Source organism: Calonectris borealis, chromosome 5, assembly GCF_964195595.1.
Source record: "Calonectris borealis chromosome 5, bCalBor7.hap1.2, whole genome shotgun sequence".
NCBI classification, from domain to species: Eukaryota; Metazoa; Chordata; class Aves; order Procellariiformes; family Procellariidae; genus Calonectris; species Calonectris borealis.
Genome location: NC_134316.1, coordinates 4,913,220 through 4,932,462, shown reverse-complemented (window position 1 = coordinate 4,932,462; position 19,243 = coordinate 4,913,220). Strand labels below are relative to the sequence as shown.

General features: G+C 42.9%; 1 protein-coding gene across 2 annotated transcripts; it reads right to left on the bottom strand.

The window, feature by feature from the left end:
• Positions 1-7,497: 7,497 nt before the first annotated feature.
• Positions 7,498-19,228, bottom strand: SOCS4 (suppressor of cytokine signaling 4). Of its 2 annotated transcripts, none has more exons than XM_075150783.1 (2): positions 18,886-19,228; positions 7,498-12,702 (listed from the first exon to the last, which is right to left on the bottom strand). In XM_075150783.1, the coding sequence occupies exon 2, from the start codon at positions 12,599-12,601 to the stop codon at positions 11,291-11,293; it is 1,311 nt and encodes a 436-aa protein (XP_075006884.1). In that variant the 5' UTR covers positions 12,602-12,702; positions 18,886-19,228; the 3' UTR covers positions 7,498-11,290. The 2 variants fall into 2 exon arrangements, with proteins under 2 accessions (XP_075006884.1, XP_075006885.1); XM_075150784.1 differs by lacking the exon at positions 18,886-19,228 and adding an exon at positions 13,151-13,174.
• Between the last annotated feature and the right edge of the window lie 15 nt (positions 19,229-19,243).

Here is a 19,243-nt window from a genome sequence, read left to right as displayed (position 1 = left end):
AATCCACTTCCTTCTTTGGGTCTTATTTTTCCATCAGCCTGCTGGAAGAGTACAGCCGGAAAACAGATTAGCCCGGGAAAGACTTCTTAACTAATAAACATACCGCAAATATACTTCTTAGTCATATTTTAGGTCAAATGGATCTGTCAAGTCAATAGTCACCCAAGTATGAAGGATTCCTATAAATAAATGAGACTTAAATATTTTTAATGTCTGGCTGACAGAGCTCCTTTAAAGTGCAAATGTGGCTGGAATTAGCTGAAGTTGGGATCATTTCAAGCAAGAGTCATTAAAAAAAGAAAAGAAAACAAACATTTGAACTTTTTAACCTTGGGGTTGTTTCCAGCGACATCCCTAGCAATGATACTAAATCCAGAAAATTCCATGAAAATCTCTATTCTTTGGAGTCTTGAGGCATTTAGCATAATGTTCTCAGTTCCTCTTCTCTCTTATGAAAACAGGAAGAAATTATGCAGGGTAGTAGCTGTTTAAATACTAGAAAGTCTCCCTGGGGAGAATTACAGACATTTCAGTGATAAATTGGAAGTGAGATAACGGAAGGTTTGGAATGAGCCTGATCCACAGTTAATTTCAAAGCTTCCTCATTGTTTTTGGGGCTTTTTGTATGAAGTTTGAGATGAGAAAGTCTCAGCCCAGCTGAATTTGGGTGACAGGCTTGTCTTTGTGCAGGTTTACCCTGGGGAGTTCCCATTGATTCGGCACTGGATTTTTTTCATGGAAATCCTGCATCAGAACTTCATCCTGAGTCTTCCCAGCAGCTGGGCGGTTCTCCTCCATGCCAGACCAGAGTCTTACAGCTCCGGGCTGTATGAGTGAGCATTATACGTTATCTCAGTTCTCCCTGCCTGGGGGTAAGCGCTACTCCCTGTAAATGTTTGTAATATTGTCTGAAGAAACAGATTTTGAATGTGAAGAATTTCGTAAGTTCTTCCCCGCCCCCCCCCCCCCCCCCGCGGGGTGAATGCATCCTAATTAATTAGCAGAAATAATTCTCCTATACAGCCATTTAGAAAGAAAAGGAACTGGCTATTGTGATAAAGTACATTGCAAAACATGCTGGGCTCCACTCTAACAATATCACAGGGATCTGAGGACATAATTGCCTTGTTATTTCGTGCTCCCCAGGGCTGTGCTGGAGGCAGTTTAGCAGAATGGGCACTTAAAAACTGCCTCCAGCAAACTCCCCGCTGCAGCTGCCTGCTTTCCCAGGTCCCCCGTTGCCTCTGCTGGGCTTGGCAGGAGCTCGTCCTCCGGGAAATTCCCGTCCTTTGATTCCCTATCCCATGACTGCTGCCCCAGACTTGGTTAGTGCCACTGCTGCAGAGCCCGCTCCCCTCCACCTCCTCCCCTCTATTCATATATTGTTTCCCATTTTATGCTCGAACTTGAAATTCTTTGGGAGATGGAGCACCTCCTTGTTGTAGTTTTGAGGTTAGCAGTATCGCGCTACTGTTGCAAGACAAATAACGAACAAGAATAACACTTCCTCGGTAATATTTCAGCCCAGCGTCACAGGGTCCAGGCCGGTTGGTGACCTGAGAAAACCAGTCTTGTTCTGGGCCATGTCACACTCCTTCCTCGGCGCTACTTTAGCTAAACACATTCTGGGAAAACAACAAGATGTGCTGCCAAAATAGCAGAAAGAACCAACTCCCCAAACAGGAGACCTTCCTCCAGCTCCACTATTTGAACCGCAGGTTTAATGAAGTAACAGGAGGTAAAAACAATAAGCGCAATGTTATTTAAACTTATGAATAGCTCCTAATCACACAAATTGTTTCTAAGGAACAAGTAGGTAGCATGGATTGCAGGATCAGACTCCAAAACGATTACGCTGAAGTGCAGTAAAAAATGAATGGACTCTTTCCCTCGCAGCAAAGATTTAATAGCCAGAACTGTGGTTAGCTCTGATACTGCTAGAAATTACTTTTCTTTTAGACAAAGTATCTATTACATGCCTGCTAAAATGTATTTCTGTAATTAAAAATGAACTGTAATTGGCAAATGAATTAAGTATACTTTTGTGGAGATCTACTCTCATTCATTCACTGATTTGCAGTCACTTGTTTGCAATGAATCTCCTTACTGTTAGAAATTAAGACACACTATTGGATTTAGACTGTAAAAACACCAGCACACAGCCATTTAGAGCCTCATTCAAAATAACTTCATAACATTTTCCCTACTAATAATGCTTATTTTGATTTTGAGACAAATAAAGCACCCATTGCTGAATTGGGCCGGCCACTACCTGAGCCAGTCTTCCTTGAGCCTTCACTTGTGGCCACTGTTGGGCCACTGGGCTAGGTGGACTTTTGGCCTGGCCTGGCATGGCCATTCACTTACTCTGCTTCTATATAAAACTAGATAAGTCAGTGTAAAAGTCTTGTATTAGAGTACAAATACGATGAAGCTGAAGCTGGCAGAGGCAGTGGAAGACAGAATTTTGGATGCTCGTGACAGTACTCCAGCCAACGTGAGATGGTCGGAGGTGTACATCATCTTTTTGCTTTACTTCCTACCGCTGTGCATTTCAGGTTAAGGCGGATAAGCTACGCTGCTACAACATCAAATTTCATTTGCTAATGCCATATGTTATTTGTGTGATAACAAATGTGCCATTTTTAGCTCATCAAGCGTTGAATGAATTTATCTGGAATAATTTCTACCCTAACGTGGCCAAACATTTGACAAGCAGGGTTCCAAAACGTGCTTTCGGGAGTGCTATTTGATTACAGTGTGTGGGTATCAAAGCAGTTAAGACTGCAATCTGGGGGAATCACAGTCTGGGGGAAGAAGGACAGGAGATTAAAGAGCAGGGACAGAACGCTTGGCTTGGGAAGCCCTTGGAAACAGGCGACTCCGGTTCCCCAGTTTCCCTGCCTCCCTCTTCCTTCCATCCTCCCCCTTCCCTTCCCCCTCAATAATCCCGTCTGCCTGGAATCACAATAAAGGAGCGCATCAGCTGAAGCAAGGGATTATTTACTTGCGCTTTTGCTATTAAAAGAAGAACAATATCAAAGTATTCAGTGCATCCCCCTGGCACATGTGAAAGAAAGAATCCTTTTATTCCTTGGCTAGTCTTTTGTCTAGCCAAGAATCTGCCGCCCACTCAGGTAATTTGTACCAACAGATCGTACCTGTGGTAGCAGAAGATCCTGTCAGGAGGGAATATCCAGCAGAAACCAAGCATTGCTCATGCGTGAGAAAGGCGGGCTGGGAAGGGGCGAGAGCTGGGTTTTTTTGACTCACTTGGAGGAGAGGAGGACTCGGGAAGAGGCATTTGCTCGAACAGGGAACTTTTTTTTTTTGGCTTATCTTAATAAATGTGGGTGTTCTTAATGAATCAACGTAAAAGAGACAAAGGGCAAGTGCCTCATCTGGCTGGCTTACTCAAACTCACACCCTCCTACTCAGTGCCACCTTTGCATATATCTTTCCCGATAAAACGTTCTCCTATTTCCCCTTCACGTTTGCCCTCTCTTTGGGCACAGCACCAAGACTCCTTGTGTACAAGGATAGCAGAGCCAGCAGCATCACACCAAGATATAATTTGGCTCGAAGAGTATAAAAATGACAGGAATATAAAAATGACAGGATGTCCCCCTTGCCAACCCTGTGTTACCTTGGCGGCAGCGAGATCTCGGGCATCTTCTAGTCTAATGCCAGCATTTTTGCTGTAAAGAGACAGACAAGAAAAGCCTTCAGCTCGCTCGCAGCCTCCAGCTTGCCAGGACAAAGGTGTCCTGAAAAATGAAGAATTTCTGGGGAGGCTGAAGATCACACAGAGATATTCCTTGCCAAAACCACCAGGGTGGAGATTTCCCATTCCTACTGATGAGAGGTCATAGCCAGCCACACAAAGACAAGTCTCTGTTGCACCCCGGCACTGGGTTCCTTTCAGCTGTCGCCCCAAATTCCCCTTTCTTGCTGCAATTTCCCACTCAGGTTATGCTTCGTGCTCCTGCAGACACCCTTCCCTCGGGCTGACAGCACCCTTTGCCTGTTTGAAGCAAGAGATGCCTCTGGAATAACACTAAGGTGCTGATAAGATAAAGAAATTAAGTGTGGGGGGCTGTTCATTTCTCATGTGCTAAAACCATCAGAAAAAATATCCACAAATCTGAAATTATCTAATTTTGCAACAGTGCTGGTGAAGAAAAACACTACGTCAGATTTAGTAGAGCTATTCCCTTCCCCCTGTCCCTCTCTCCCCCTCTAGAGACCTTTCCTCCTTCCCCTAGGTCGGAGGACGTGACGTTTCGGATGGCTCCGAACAAGTTGTATAGCAACACAGCCAGTGTTCAGATTGATTTTTCTTGACTAAATTTGCTTGATCTCTTTTTTCAGGCTTTGGATATCAATTAAAAGAACGCTACTCTTTTGTCTTGCGTGTTGCTCCCCTACAAAATAATGAACTGTTTAATACACTAGAGGCAATTTCAAATTATCTAGTTTAATGAGGAAGGTTGTGACATAAGATTTATTACCCTTTCTGATCCGCTAATGTATTTTCCTAACCATCCCAGCAGAACCAATCACCGTATTTTCATTATACACTCTATTTTCAGGGGTTCATTAGTTGTAGACTAAAAATAACAGCAAAGGTCTCAGTCTGAGGGCTAATCCAATTTTTTTAATTGGAAACAAAATTTGATTAGACAACTTTCTCATCATAACAGCATCAAGCATCAAGACCCTTACTGGGTGTTTTGTCCAAATTGAAACTTCGTGTGACTACACATAAAGACCTGACCTAGAAATACGATCACATAACTGCTACGAAGGACAAACCCAGCCTTTTCCTTAAACAAAAAAATCCCACGTTAGCACAAGCAATGGACTGTAGTCTATTCCAGTTGATGCGCATTAAAAAAAAAGGTCTGGCAATGAACCCGTTCAACTGAGACAAACTCAGAGATGCTCTTAGCTAGTGGCTGAACATGAGACTTAAGAAATAACTGAGATGTTTTTCCCCCCCTCAAAGAAATAAAAAGAAAAATAAGGAAAATAAGATGGAAGAGCTCCCAGATAGCCAATAGGACCTCCTACCTCGAAGCTGGATTCAAATCTTTAAGTTGGTACTTCCCAGCAATGGCTTTGTGCTGTTGGGTTACAGTACGTAACATGAGGCCAGTGCTTTCCCTGCTGCACCACTTTGATATGCAAGAGCCACAAGCATAACGAAGGAGACCGGGAGACAAACATTTTTGGATTTTACAGGGCATGCTCATTGCAAAAAGGCATCCACCACCACGGTGGGAATGTGGAGCTGCCGCTGCCTGCGCGGCAGCTGCTCCGCAAGGCGGTCACCCTTGCATCTCGCCAGACAGTCCTCGTATCTCTGCACTGGTGGGGGAAGAGGGACCCGTAGTCACAAGGACCAGCTTTAGCAGAGGAACTCTGGCTTTGGCTCTCTACAGTGGCCAGACATCCTTAATGGGCTAATGAGCCCGCTATGACTTTTAATTATGCTGTGGCCACCACGGGAGCTGTGCTCTCTGATCCAGACATCCCTCTGACCGGTCTCAAACACACGCCGTTCAAGGGATTCTCCCCAGCAATAAAATAACTGTGAGTACCCACGCGAGGACATCCTCGGGGCACTTGGCAGTCCCTTCTAACCCTGCAGGGATCCCCGCAGGAAGGTGTTCGTAACGACCTGCCTGCGGGGAGCCTGGGCTGAGGACGCATTTTGGCCAGATAACGTATCACTCAGACACCCAAGGGATTTTTAAAATGGATGTAGGGAAGAGGGAAGTTATTGCAACTCACATCAGCCCCATACTATAGATTTTAGATGCATAAATTATATATTTACGTTTGAAACTCTATTATTCATAGAGTTGAGTAAACAAATATTGATTTTTACACTGTAGCACAGATGAGTATTTCTAATGATGCAGACAGAGGCTCTTCTTCCATCCTCGATAACTCTGACCTCATCGGTGCTTCCTGAGAGTAGTATTTAACAAGGACAATCAAGTTTAAAACCAGTTAGCTGCCGCTAACGGAATGGAAATCAATGTGCATTTCTTTCTGAATGGACAACTTCTCCACCCACACCACGTCACGTGCGGCTTGTCCTACCGCTGTTTTAGATGCTGAACCAGACAGATGCAGACAGAAAGCAAGCGAGGAAAGGATGCGTGAAACGCTCGCAGCCGAGAGTAACCTTAGCTCTCCCACCTTATGGGAAGAAGCAAGGACATACTGGCCGTGTGGATATAGCAGAAAGAGTAAGCTTCAATGTATTAAAAAAGTCATACTACTGCAGAGCTCCTACTAAACCTTTTGAGAAAGGTCCTGCTATCAGTATGTGAGCTTGTGTCAAGATTTGTCTCTATTAAATGTATGATACTATCATGCACATTTAGGGGTGGCAGAAAAAATCCTTTAACTGCATTTTCCAGCACTATGTTATTTCAGAGGTTAAGCAAAATCACTTACTTCATAGCCAACTTTGCTATATTGAACAATGTACAAGTTCCTTATTGGATTTTTATTGCAGATAAAATTGACAGAGAAAATCACTAGGATATACTTAAAAATGAGAAGGAAATGTACGTTTACAATAAAAAGGTCTCTGAAGGTCTCTTGTTTCATAGGAAGGAAGCTGTCTTTATATTGCATGAACTATAAAAAATGATTAAAACCGAAGAGAGACAGGAAGCTGATAATTTGATTTATCATCTTAATGGCTATGATTCATGAATAAATAATATAATGGTTTATGTCTCTCTTGTAAAAGAAGTAGAGAAGAGCAATTTGTCTAATAAATGACTTCAAAAATTACAGCTGAGTCTTGTTTGCCACATTTGTTCTATTTAAAAAGAATGAGCGAGTATCTTATTTCTTATTACTTACTAGGACATTTGTTGTATTATTTATAAGAGTCAAAAACCTTAACTAAAAGCCACTCATCTCTGACCACAGTCTCCCATTAGCTTTAAATTCAGGAAAGAGAAAGGGATTGATCACTAGATCAATAAATCTAACCTTAGAGATGACTAAAAGCTTCCTTTAACCTCCTTCCTCCAGCATCCTTTTTCAAAATTAAAGTATCCCCCTTTTTAATTATTTAAGAGCATGTGAATTTTACAGTAAGGCCATGTATGACTGCACCATACAAGGATTTCTTCTTTGTATTGGAAACACACCAGCATCTTTAAAAGGAAAGCATTTAAATTATGATCACTGGTTTATTTTTTTTTTAGAGTTGGATATGCTACTATAGATACACATATCCTGTTCCAAATGTGCCCTGGATTTCATCAAGACAAGTGCTGAGAATAGGAAAATCGAGAAGAAATGTGTACTTACTCCCAATTATCGGACATACAAACTACCCCAAATCCATCAATGATTCTGATGGAATTGAAGTTGCTCTGTATTGACGGCACTGGGCTAACAACTGACATTACTACAGAGCTGCAAAAAGTCACTTCAGGCAAAAGCAAACTCCAGAGAACATAATTAATGGAAAGAGTGTTTAATTTTTTTTAAACCATCCTGTAAAAATAGCTTGTGTATGTAGTTTGCCCAGCGTGCATCAAGAGCCTGACCTTTTTTTCCCCCCGCTTATATAAAAATAATTTATCAAAATCAGATCTTTTTTCTTACCAGAAGCTGTTCACACTGATTCAATACTCCATGTTTCTACTGTCCTCCTATGGAACTGCCTTCAAAACAACACAAACCACGTCATGCCAACACAATTCCTGATGCAAAGCTGGCTGGGTGCCCCAAAACAGGGGGGCTGTGGCCAGGGTCACCTCTGGATTATGTCCTCGCTCAGCCACTGACTTGCTGCGTAGTCCTGAGCACGTGTTTTTCCGCACATCTCCGTACCTTTCCTTGTTCCGCATTTAATCTTCATCCTGAAGAACTTGGGATCTCTGTCTTGCAAGAGCTTGGGCTTAGAAAATGGAAGTTCTTACCCTGTTTCTGAGGCTAATTTTTTAGAGGGCTTCAACACTGAACTTCAAGACTTGGTGATCTTTGGATCATACTTCAGATGCAAGGTGTTATAAAGTATTATTGGAGTGAGCAGCACTGGTAAGACTGTTAATGACAGCAGCGGGAAGAAAACTTTAGGATGACAATTCTTGGCATATTGTAAAACCAGTTAATTTCTACAAAGCTTATAAAAAAAAAGAGAAAAAAGAGAAAAAAGGGTACATGGATTTAAGCAAAAGAGACCTTTTGAGTTCTCACGTTTCATAAAAAAATGTATACTTCATGAAATGGATCTTTCTCTCACAGACTGCACATGTATACACAACTCACTGTCATTAGGTACAAATGTCACACAGGTTATCAATGATCTGGACAAATAAAACAAGAAAAAATAGGGTGAACTTCCACAAAAACCCATTCATCAGTATTTTCTACATATGATTTCTCTAAATAAATGCAATTAACTGGCCCACAGTCCAAAGGCACTATTTTTATGTGCCGCACCTTCTTCCCCCGACTGCGGTATTATATAGGTCTCCTAAAATTGGAGTGCTCAAGACATTTTTGGGGTAAGTGATACATCAACAAATGTCAAAACAATGTAGGCTGCATACAGAACGACACTGAAAACACAGCGCGTTGGGGAACTATACCACAAAAAAGGTTCTTTCATGGCCTTTCATTTTGCAGGGACAAAATCTTGCTGATTTTGAAAGAGATGGTGGCCTTCGCTAACTTCCAAAGCAAGTACAACTTTTGGTCGAAATCTATTTTCTGTGGTCTTGCGATGAAAGTAATAATAATACTAATCTCTATCTAAAATTATGAGCTTTTTGCCCTAATTAAGAGTTTCTGAAAGAGAATTTTAATCAAGCAGACTGCAGATATCTCTGACGTCACTCTGTGAAGTCAGATTTTGAACCAGATACTATTACTTCGTACTGCAGCCACGCAAGTCACAGGCCACCATTCCACCACAACGGGCACAGCGTAAAAGAGCAGAGCAAAGATGATCCCTGCTGCTCCCTCACTTTGTATTTGGAAAATGGCAGTGATAGATAGAGGGAAAAATAGATTACTAGTATGAAGCTGTCCTTGATAAAATACAGTTTATGCAAAAGGCAATGCCAGTTGAATGGAAGCAGCACAAGGAAAAGATTACAGAAAAAAAGGGTAATTTTTCTGACATCAGTCATACAATTATGATTTGCATATGGAGGAGGGAGAATCTCAGCTGGTATAAGCTGTTATAAGCGTATCAATAAAGCCACGCTGATTTATAGCAGCTGAGAGTTTGTCCTGTAGCGTATTCATCCATGTGCAATGCGATAGATTGATGTGTTAGCATTTTCTCCCTGGAGACTTTGGTTCAAAACCTATTTAAAACACAGTGAAAACAAACGGGCTGGTCTCTAAGCAGATGTCCCTGGAAATCTGTTTATATCATCACAGTGACAGCAGTTTAGTGGAAAGGCTATTCTCTGCTTGGGGGGGGCAAGAGCAGGGTAGCAGGTCCCCAGTGGAGCTGCGTGGCAAAGCTTCCCTGGTAACTCCTGAGTACCCAGCTTGCAGGATGGATTTGATGTCCGCAAATCCGTAGGATTCTGTACAAGGTGAAATTAAAAGATTCAAATAGAAATATTGCTTAGTCTTAGTCTACAATCTGGGAGCGAGACTCTACAGCACTGTGCTCTGCCGCTTCTAGCCTGCACACATGCATAACCTCACACACACGGGTAATTGCTGATTTTTGATAAGATCTTTTGCATGCATGAAATTAAACACATTTGTAATGTGCAGGCTTGGGGTCTCAGTTTCAAAAGCATTTCAAGAGGATACAAATGCTCGCTGCGATCAAAGAAGAGGAAACAGTGCGGTTGTTGTAGTTACAATTACATCATCTCGCATACTTTTGGCAGAGTGGTTCTGGGCCCAGTTTTGCGAGAGGAGATAAAGCACATACAAGCGAAGACAACAGAACTGCAGGTCACTCCTGCTCCTCCTGGAGCAGCACCCCGAGGCCAGCCTGGAAAGCAATAGAGTTTCTTGCCCGAACCCAGATCCACTGAGTCTCACTGGGATTTCACCAATAATTCAGCAGCAGATCTGCCTATCCATGTAATGTAAGTAAAGCTTTTAGGAGCATTATCCATGCATGGTTTTCTCGTACATGGAATTTGGCAGGAGGCCATTCAACCAAATGCTTCACATTGCAAGAAAAATCTGCAGACTTTTTTTTTTTTTAAAAAACTATACTTATTAAAAAAACAACCCTCCTACTAACAAAGAAAGAAAGTTACTCATTATCACCTCAGGATCAACCATGCAAGACCAGATAGTTTAATAGGCAGATTTTTAAGGAAATATCTTCATTCTCACCTTCCCACTCCGTGCCTTGTCATTTCAGAAGCAGCAGCTCCTACAGTGAAAACTGGGTATTTCATATAATGAAATAGTAACATAGAAATAGAGTTACCAAGTCCAAGTCCCATCTATCGTAAGTAACTATATCATTATCCCTTCCAGACACTGATCAAATCCCAGTTTATGAGTAGTTTGCTTTTCACTGCTATTATACAAAACGAAAAGCTGTTCCAGAACCCCGCTGCTCTGACGATTACGAGCCTTCCTCTTTTCCAATCAAAATCTTTTCACGACCAGTTTATACGTGTTTGTTCCTCTACTGAGGGTTGCCCTTAACGTGAATTGTTTTTCCCCTCCCCAGTGTTTAGTCCCTAATGTATTTATAGAAAGATCATATCCTCTTTCAAACTTCATTTTGCTAGGAATAGTAATGTTAGAAATAGACTGATGAATTTACTGTATTAGATACGGACAGACATACATACATACACACAGAGGCTAGAGCACTCATTTTAAAAGAAATGCAGAAAATACAGATGAGTCAATCTTTAGTTAACAGTGCATTATTTCAAACATGTCAGCAACATATGTAAATTACAATATAAAAGACAGATCAAGTTCAAAACTGATTTTTAGGGTTTTTTAGATCTAAAGACTATCCATCTATAGAAATACCAGAAAGCCTACCTGAAATTCCGTAAAACCCTAGTTTGGGAACAGTACCAAAAGCCCACAACGAATATCATTTCTAAAAAAGAGGGCTGGGAAGACTCAAAGTACATTGAGATAAAGAAGCCTTAGACAGAGGCTAGTTTGGGTGGTAAATAATCTGCAGAAAAAGAAGAAAAAAATTAAATTGCTATTAAAAAAATCCCTAGAAGGAAGAAAGACTGAAGATACTATTTGTCTGTTTAGAGCCAATTGCATTCTTTCATAAAAATATTTTCTAGCTTTGCTGCTCTGGTACATCAATCCTGAGTACTCTAACTTTCGACTTATAATGATATTCCTTCAGATACAGCTTCACCGACGGAGGAATGGGAAGTGCGTCAATACCATCGTAAGTTGTACAGTTGCAAATAACTGTTCTACATATATGTTGAAGAGAAAAAGGAAAAGTCCTGTTTAGCGGAGTGGATAAAAGCGGTTCAAAGAACATACAGGAACTCGGATCTTTGTAGTGCTCTAGGAGTCCCGTGATGTCAGGAGAATGGAAGACACAAGGATCATGGGCATCAAAGCTGAAGTTGTGATTCCACTGCTCTATCCGCGCGTGGAGGGAACGACTGTAGCGCCTGAAGCTCACAGAAAACAAATAGTCTTCTTGGGCAGAATCCCGTAACAAAAACGTTCCCTCTGGCTTTCCTTCTAGCAGCGCCTCAGCTGCATATTTATCCATGACTCCCCAGTAGCAGGGATTGTTATTGATCTGGAGAAGGTCTGGGACTAGGCAGTGGACATAATCAATCTGCGTATGGTATTTCGGAGGCGTTTCCATCCGTAGCAGCTCATCATCCGTTTCCCATTTGGGCTTGTTTCTTTTTCTAGAACTTGTGCACAGTGTTATAACTTCATCGTCGGAGTCCATATCGCTCTCATCTCTACTGCTCCTTACCACCTTACCTGTAACCAACTCAGACTTCGAATCACCCCTAGAGGAACCGCTGTCGGTAAACTCACAGGACTGGGAGGGAGAGTCCGTTCCCCCGCTGGCAATCTCATCGTCTCGCAGCTGATCCTCCCTTTCCTCATGCTGGGATAAATCAGCAATTATCCAGTCTTCCACTTTTGGGCTTATAGGGGCTGTATGTCTTTTGATCAAGTGCCACCGAAAAGCTAGCTCCGAGCGCGGAGGGAAAGGACACTTATCTAGCATTAACTCACTGATATGAATTTTTCTTTTTGATGGCAGTCCTGAGGCGTGCCGACTGCTACAATTCTTTATGGGAAAGCACTGACCCACAGCATCTTGCAGCTTCTGTTTGAGAGACCGGCCTAAAAACCTGTGACCACACGAACGGTCTAGATCCAGCTCGATAGACGAGCAGCTGTATTTTCTCTCTTGGCTCCTTAAATTAGTCCCCGATCTTCCTGCAGCACTTGCTGTTTCAGCGTCAGAACAGTGCTCACTCTTTTTAGACCAGGAGAGCTTCTTTCCACTCCAGACATAACCATCCTTTCGGTCCGCACTTCTGCTCCGGCTGCTTTTGGGTCTCACGTCTGCGTTTTTAATATTACTGTCCTTATTTTCTGCCATTTTGACAGCTTTGCTTCACAGGTTGCCAGAAAGCGCACTGTATTTTTCTTGTAGGGCTTTTCTACATAAGGAGGCTTCCTTGAGGCACGTTCTGGAAATATCTAAGGAAAAAGAAAACACAGCTAAGTTAGCAGTTATGCATGCACACAGCACAAGACCAATGCAGGTGTATACAGGACAACTGCGACAATTAATTGCTAACCATGTAAAAATAATACGATCAAGCCGAATTCACTAGTACACCCCACAAATACCGGCCTGATTCCTGACAAGGCTCTCTTAACTCTTCCTTGGGAAAAGCATCCTCCAGGAATAAACCATCTTAGGTGTTTTTAGAGTATCCATTCTGACTATGCAGCATAAGAGACAGTTTTAGGTGTTGGCAATCCTATTGCGCTAAGGTCCATTTTAAAGGGAAGCGCTTCACGTGGCAGGTGCTACTGCTTTAGCTGTTTATTGAGCAAATTCTGCATCTCTTCCAAATAACCTTTCAAGAAGGAAAAAGCCAGAACAGAAACAAGTAGGTCAGAGTACAAAGAGCTACTGTACCTAGATGATATGCCTGTTTGCTACTAATCCACAGGGTGGGATGCCAGAGATCTTTTTCTTAACTGACACTTTTGGGTCACTTTCTGGAGAAAAAAAAATTAAATTATATCAGTCACAGATTCCATCAATTTCTGAAAGCTGTTTTCCTCTGCCTTTTCAAAGGGAGCTAGAAAATACTGAGCCCCTAAGGGATTGAAATATTTGGGGCTTTACATACTGAAAAGGATTAAAACAAATCCAGTCCCTTACTAAAAGCAATTTTAAAAGGCCATGAAAGATGGAACTGCTTATTACTCATTAGAGAAGAAAGTTTACATTATTGAAATCAGTGTTGCTCTGAGACCTACGGTTGCTGATTTTATTCTCTTTTGTTTCCAAAAGTGTATTGAATTCTCAAATAGATAAGAGGTTTGCTTTTGAATGTTGCGTTTTGAAAAGGAAAAAAAAAAATCCTCTTTTGATTACTCAGTTGAAAGTAGACCAGAATTTTTTCAAGATACATAGATAGCAGTATGTTATGTATGCTATACTCTCCTGAGGCATGGCAGAATGTAGAAATATTTCCCATCACGTACCGCCCAAAAACGATGTACAGCTCCTTTATTCCACTGGGTTTTTTTGGCTGTGGGTTTTTTTGTTGTGTTGGTTTTTGTTTGTTTTTTTTTTTAAACTAATTGACATGGTAAATACTAAGCAGGAAAAGAAAAGGGCATCCACTTCCTCTCTCCATTCAATCCATTCTCATCATCAGGATTAGCCAGCATGACACAACCTCTCTGCGGTCCCCTGGGGCTGCGCAGGCTGAGTTCTAGCCTCTGCTTTCAGTAGAAGAATAAGACTGCCGTGCCAAAAGGCTTACATGCAATCTGTGGGCCAAATGCATCCCAGATGTAACTTTCACCCAGGAATTTTTGACATTGCATTCTTATTTACAACCTACCAACCTGATAGCTGGGGGGGAAAGGAAGTGAGGGAAAGGGAGGAGATGCAGAAATGTAGAATGAGGGTAAGGTAGGTTAAATATTGCAAATATGTTGAAAAAAACTGGCATTAGAGCAATCTAGAGGAATAGTACCTCACTGGTACCAGTAGGTAGAATCACAGAACAGGGTCCATACTCCAGCAATTACAAATCAAAGATTAAAATAAAGATTTCTTTTTCTTCTCTCAGGATTTTGCAAACCACTTTTCAGTGAAAACGTTGCAGGATGCAATGCAGATAGGAGAAAGGCAACATTTGCATATGAGACCCAAAACACCTTTATTTAGACCAAGATTCATTGATTGCTTTTTGATATTTTTCATCCAGAAACAACTACGGTGGAGCACTGAATTTTCTCCACAATTAAAAAGGAGGAAAGAAAGCAATCTCATTTACCCTGGTGATAATCTGAAGTAACTGAAGACAAAAAAAATATTCTAGGTTCATCCTGTGGTAAAATACATTAACTCTCTCTATATGGGATTTTTAATTGGACAGAGAGATATCATTGAAGTTGCAAAGTCAAGTACTTAAAAATTAGGATACGACAATTTGCAATTGCTTTTGAAACCTTCAATTATCTCATTCTGCACATCCAGCCCATATAAGGAATAAGAATACGCAGAATATGGGCTTTCAATTAAAAACTGCAAAACACACAAAACCCAGAAGTGCTGAAAAGGCCCGTTATCTCCTAACTTCAGCCTTGCAACTGAAATAAGCTCAGTGTTTTAGTTCATTTCTGGGTTGTTGTTGCATTTAACTGTAAAGGCACCTTCTACTTCGTACCTTTCTTCTATCGCGAATCATTAGTGGTACCTGAACCCTGAAACTTAAACTGGAGAAATAGCACGTGGTGCTGTAAGACACGCACCATTAGCCAGCAACACAGAAGGCTGTTTCCCTGGGGTTTGAAGGCTGCTGGAACCAAGGCGCCAATTCTACCACGTCAGAGCAGTAATTGCTAATTGGACATAACACTAGACCCGTGAAAAGAGCATGGAATAAATGAAGAAAAAGGGATGTCATCCTACTAAAGCCAGGTTTGAACTTGACCTTGTAAAGGATGAGTAAAGGATGATTCAGTGGTCAGCTTGAGACTCGGGAGATAAAACCTTGGTTTCCAAATCTGCTACAAACATCCGCATGCTCGCAGGCAAGCTGCCTTCCAAAACACACACCGGCCACGGTGTATTTAGGTGCCCAACTAGCACCGTTTGGCATTACAATAAGGGGTCACGCCTTCATATCTTTCCGAATCCATGATTCACAGCCCTACCAATAAAATGGGGACCAAAAATAATTTGGGTCTCGGAAAGAAAAAAGCATAAAAGGCAGTGAGCCATTCAGTGCTGTATTACGACTTAAGGCTATCCACCTAAACCAGCTATTCCTTGTGCTGCAAAAATCCAAGGGAAATGCCGTGCACTGTACATCCATTAATGGCTGGAGCACAACTGAAAGAGCAGAAGAGGAGGGCAAGGATAAAAGAGAGGGAACAAGGAGTGTACTTTTCCCTACAGGGCAAGGTTAAATGGAGGAGTCCAGCACTGTGCAGCTTACATGCATCAGTTCTGAGATGCTTTTGGTAGATATTATTAGTCTTCTGCCTACAAAAGCCTTCTTCTATGAGAGGATACCTTAGGCATCTCAGAAGCAGGCAGATTTGACAAAACCGTTATGCTTGAAACTCTTCTGCCTAAGCAAACGGCAAAGATAAAGCAACGTGCAGAGTTCACTTCAGGCCACAGGATCCGGCTTGTAGTTCAAGGTTATCCAACACTGTCACAGCTTACAGTCCCTGAGGACAAGCAGAGAGCTGGGTGGCTTTTGTTGTTGTTTTTATAATGTGCAGGGCTCCCTCCTCCAGAGGCACGTCTCCTGCCAGGCTGCGGAGGGGGGGAGTGCAGACGGCTGCACAAGATGCTTTTTCTTTCAAGCGCTGATGCCTCAACACTGAGACTTCAAGCCCAAACTAAAAGCAATATCTAGCAGCTATTTGGAGGCAATAACAATACTACATCTTAGCCAGAGGTAGGCTGCAATCAACAACTGTGATAAGACAGTTACAGCCTCACCATATGTCTAATTAAATCAGTGGCAAACACCCAATAACTCCAATAGCAGAATCAAAACCATAAGCGTAGACAGAGCTTTTTTTTATGTATTCAATAAATACTGAACTGCTTTAACTAGATATTTATGTTCTGAGCTGCTGGACCCTTGCCTGTAGCCCTTGTACCTTCAAGTCCTCTTCATCAAGCTGCTTCCCTTTTGGTATAATGAAGAAGCAGAGGGTGGGGGGTCTCCAGCCCACCCGCCCGCTTGGAGCGGGACCGCTGCCAGCATGGGCTCAGGGGAGCTACGGCACTGCCTGGCCACGTTCTGAAAACCTTTGAGGATGGAGATCCCACCACCTCTTTGGTGCTCTCACCCTCCACGACCCTTCTAGTGAAGGAAATACTTTGAAAGTTTTCTGTCCAAGTTCACAAAAGCCAAAGCATCACTGTATTATGCCTTTAATTAAACAAGAAAAGAGACTCACACAAAGAACAACAAATCAATTTTGGAATTGTTATAGAAGTTGATATTCTTCTAGAGCTGATAAAATCCTGAGAGAGAAGAGCAATCCGTAATTAGTTGGAGTACTTTGTCTTTTTTCTTTTAACTTACATAAAAGTTATTTAAAAAAATTCTCACCGGTCACATGCTGTTTTCATTAATTTCGCCCAATTAGATTTTGGCTGCAAGACTGCATTTTAAAACCTGACCTTCCACTGAAGTTGAGCTGTTATTGACTTATTTTGGAAAAAAGCCCAACCTATTAAGGATAACATTAAGTCCCAATTCCTCTGTCTTAACTTATTTTTCTTCAGTTTTCACTATGTTTATTTTGATTTATGATACTGTCCAAAAATACCTAAGCTAGACTCCAGAGGCCTTTCCAGCAAATTAAAGCAATAATCACACACACACAAAAGAAAATGACTGTCTAAGGATACCAATTATAACCTACAATACTTCTTACTTGGAAATACCCTTGATTCATCTTGGGTCTGTATACCCCCAGAACTGCAGGAGGAGCCCCGACACTGGGGCTATTTTATTCACACCCAGGAGGCAGAAGTGATCTGGAAGCAGGTGCCAAAGGTGCGGGCTGTTCGTATCTACTGCTTTAATGAAACGCTGCTCATGTGCTGAAGGAGAGACGCACGCAGCGCTTGGCAGACCGCAGCAGCACTAAATCAGTAAATGCTTTATGGTCCATGACCAACACTTCGTGCTCCACCCAGAAACCGAATAGGAGAGCAGCATGATTGCCGACTCCCGCCCTGCTGCTCTGCTCACAGCCAGCCGCTTACACCTATTAATCAAGTCAGCAGCAGGTTGAGTTCCCAACCGGATTTAAAGAATAACCTTGCATTTGATGCCGTGCCACTTCGGATGTGACAAAGCCACTGGGTCTGCAGTCCCTTGGCCAAGTGACCATGGGATCTCCCCAGCCCCCGAAAAACCTCCCCCCAGTTTTCCCATGCCGTTCAAAGAGTTATCCCAGCAGGTAGCACCTCCAGACAATGAATTTAGTTGTTACATAGAACTGAACTTAAAACGGCTTTTATATTGTAAGATATTTTAGGTGCAGTTTGTATGAGAGTTTCTGCAAATTAAAATAGTAAAGAAAAATAAATACAGTTGACATGCATTTGTCTCCGTCCCAGGCAGCGGCTTGCAATAAGGCTGCTGTAAGAATAGCTTGGTCTTCCCACTCATCTGATAAGCGGTTCAGCTCAAAACATTTTGCTAGAACACGTTATCCTCACCAGAAATCACGATTTACTGAAACACGTCAGGATACACCCGTGGAAAACATGTCTCTACACAGCTTCCACAAGGTTTAATAATGAAATCTGGGCATATTTTTTTTTTTTTTTAAAAAGAAGCGTGCCTGCTTTGTAATCCTGTCACTTACTCATTCATGAAAGTACCAACAATGTGACTGTTATAGAGAGCCCGACTACATTTCCAATATAAATAAATCACTCTGCTCACCCCAACCACTGATAACTCCGCCGCAGAGCAAAACTGAAGATAAAAGGGTTTTGCCTGGAAGCAATTTTTCTTAGAAGCAGGAATAAACTGGGCCAGATTGTTAAAGCTACATAAAGGGAAAACAGATAACCCTGATTTTTTCTCCTTATTTCAGGTATGTCAAGCTCTAACATTTTTTGTCCTTCAAGAAATAAACCACGATGCTTTCTTCCTATGTTTCGGCACACGAAAGCTTAATGATTTTTGCAGTGCAATCGCTACCTGCCTAACTACAGCCACTGTCAACTATATCTAGCATGCTCATCGGGATGGCTATAATTACAGAGTAATTCCGTAATTACCATCACGATCTCCAAATGGGTTTGATCCTGCAGTCTTTACTCGGGCCAGAGCACTCCCCAGCCTCTCTGCAACGCTCTGCTGTAATGGGGATTTAGGCTAAGCGGGGGGTGGAGGGCATTGCCCCTCATTTGGGCTTTCCTCGCCATTCCTGTGCCTCTTGAGGGACTGCCATTGAATAGATACACATAAGTATATACAGTAAATATATATGGACTTTATACATTAGGATATATACGTCGGGCATGCACCCATACACAGTTTTTCACGGGAAAAGCGAACACCCACCGAGGACGCAGCCCACCCCGGCTGACACCGCCTCAGCCCTCACCCGCCGGCCCGGCTCCTCCCGACCCCAACTTACGATCGTCCGGAGGGAGCGGCCGATCGCGCTGCCCTCTCCGGGGAAGCCGCTCGCCGCCCAAGTCGCTCCCTCAGCCGGGCAGGGCGGCCTGACCCGCGGCGGGCGAGGCGCGGGGGTGACGGCAGGAAGAGGAGGAGGAGGAGGAAGGCCACCGGCACCTCCGCGACCGCCGGTGTGCGGGCTCCCACAGGCGGCGGGGAGCGCGGTGGCAGCCGGGGTGAGGCGGCGCAGACCCCGGCTCCCCTCACCCGCCGGAGCGGAGTCGCTGTGAGGCGGCCCCCACCGCGCCTGCCGCCGCCATCCTCGCTCTCCCGGCCGGCCGGGGCTGGCCCCAGCCCCGCCTGCGCGCAGCCCCGCC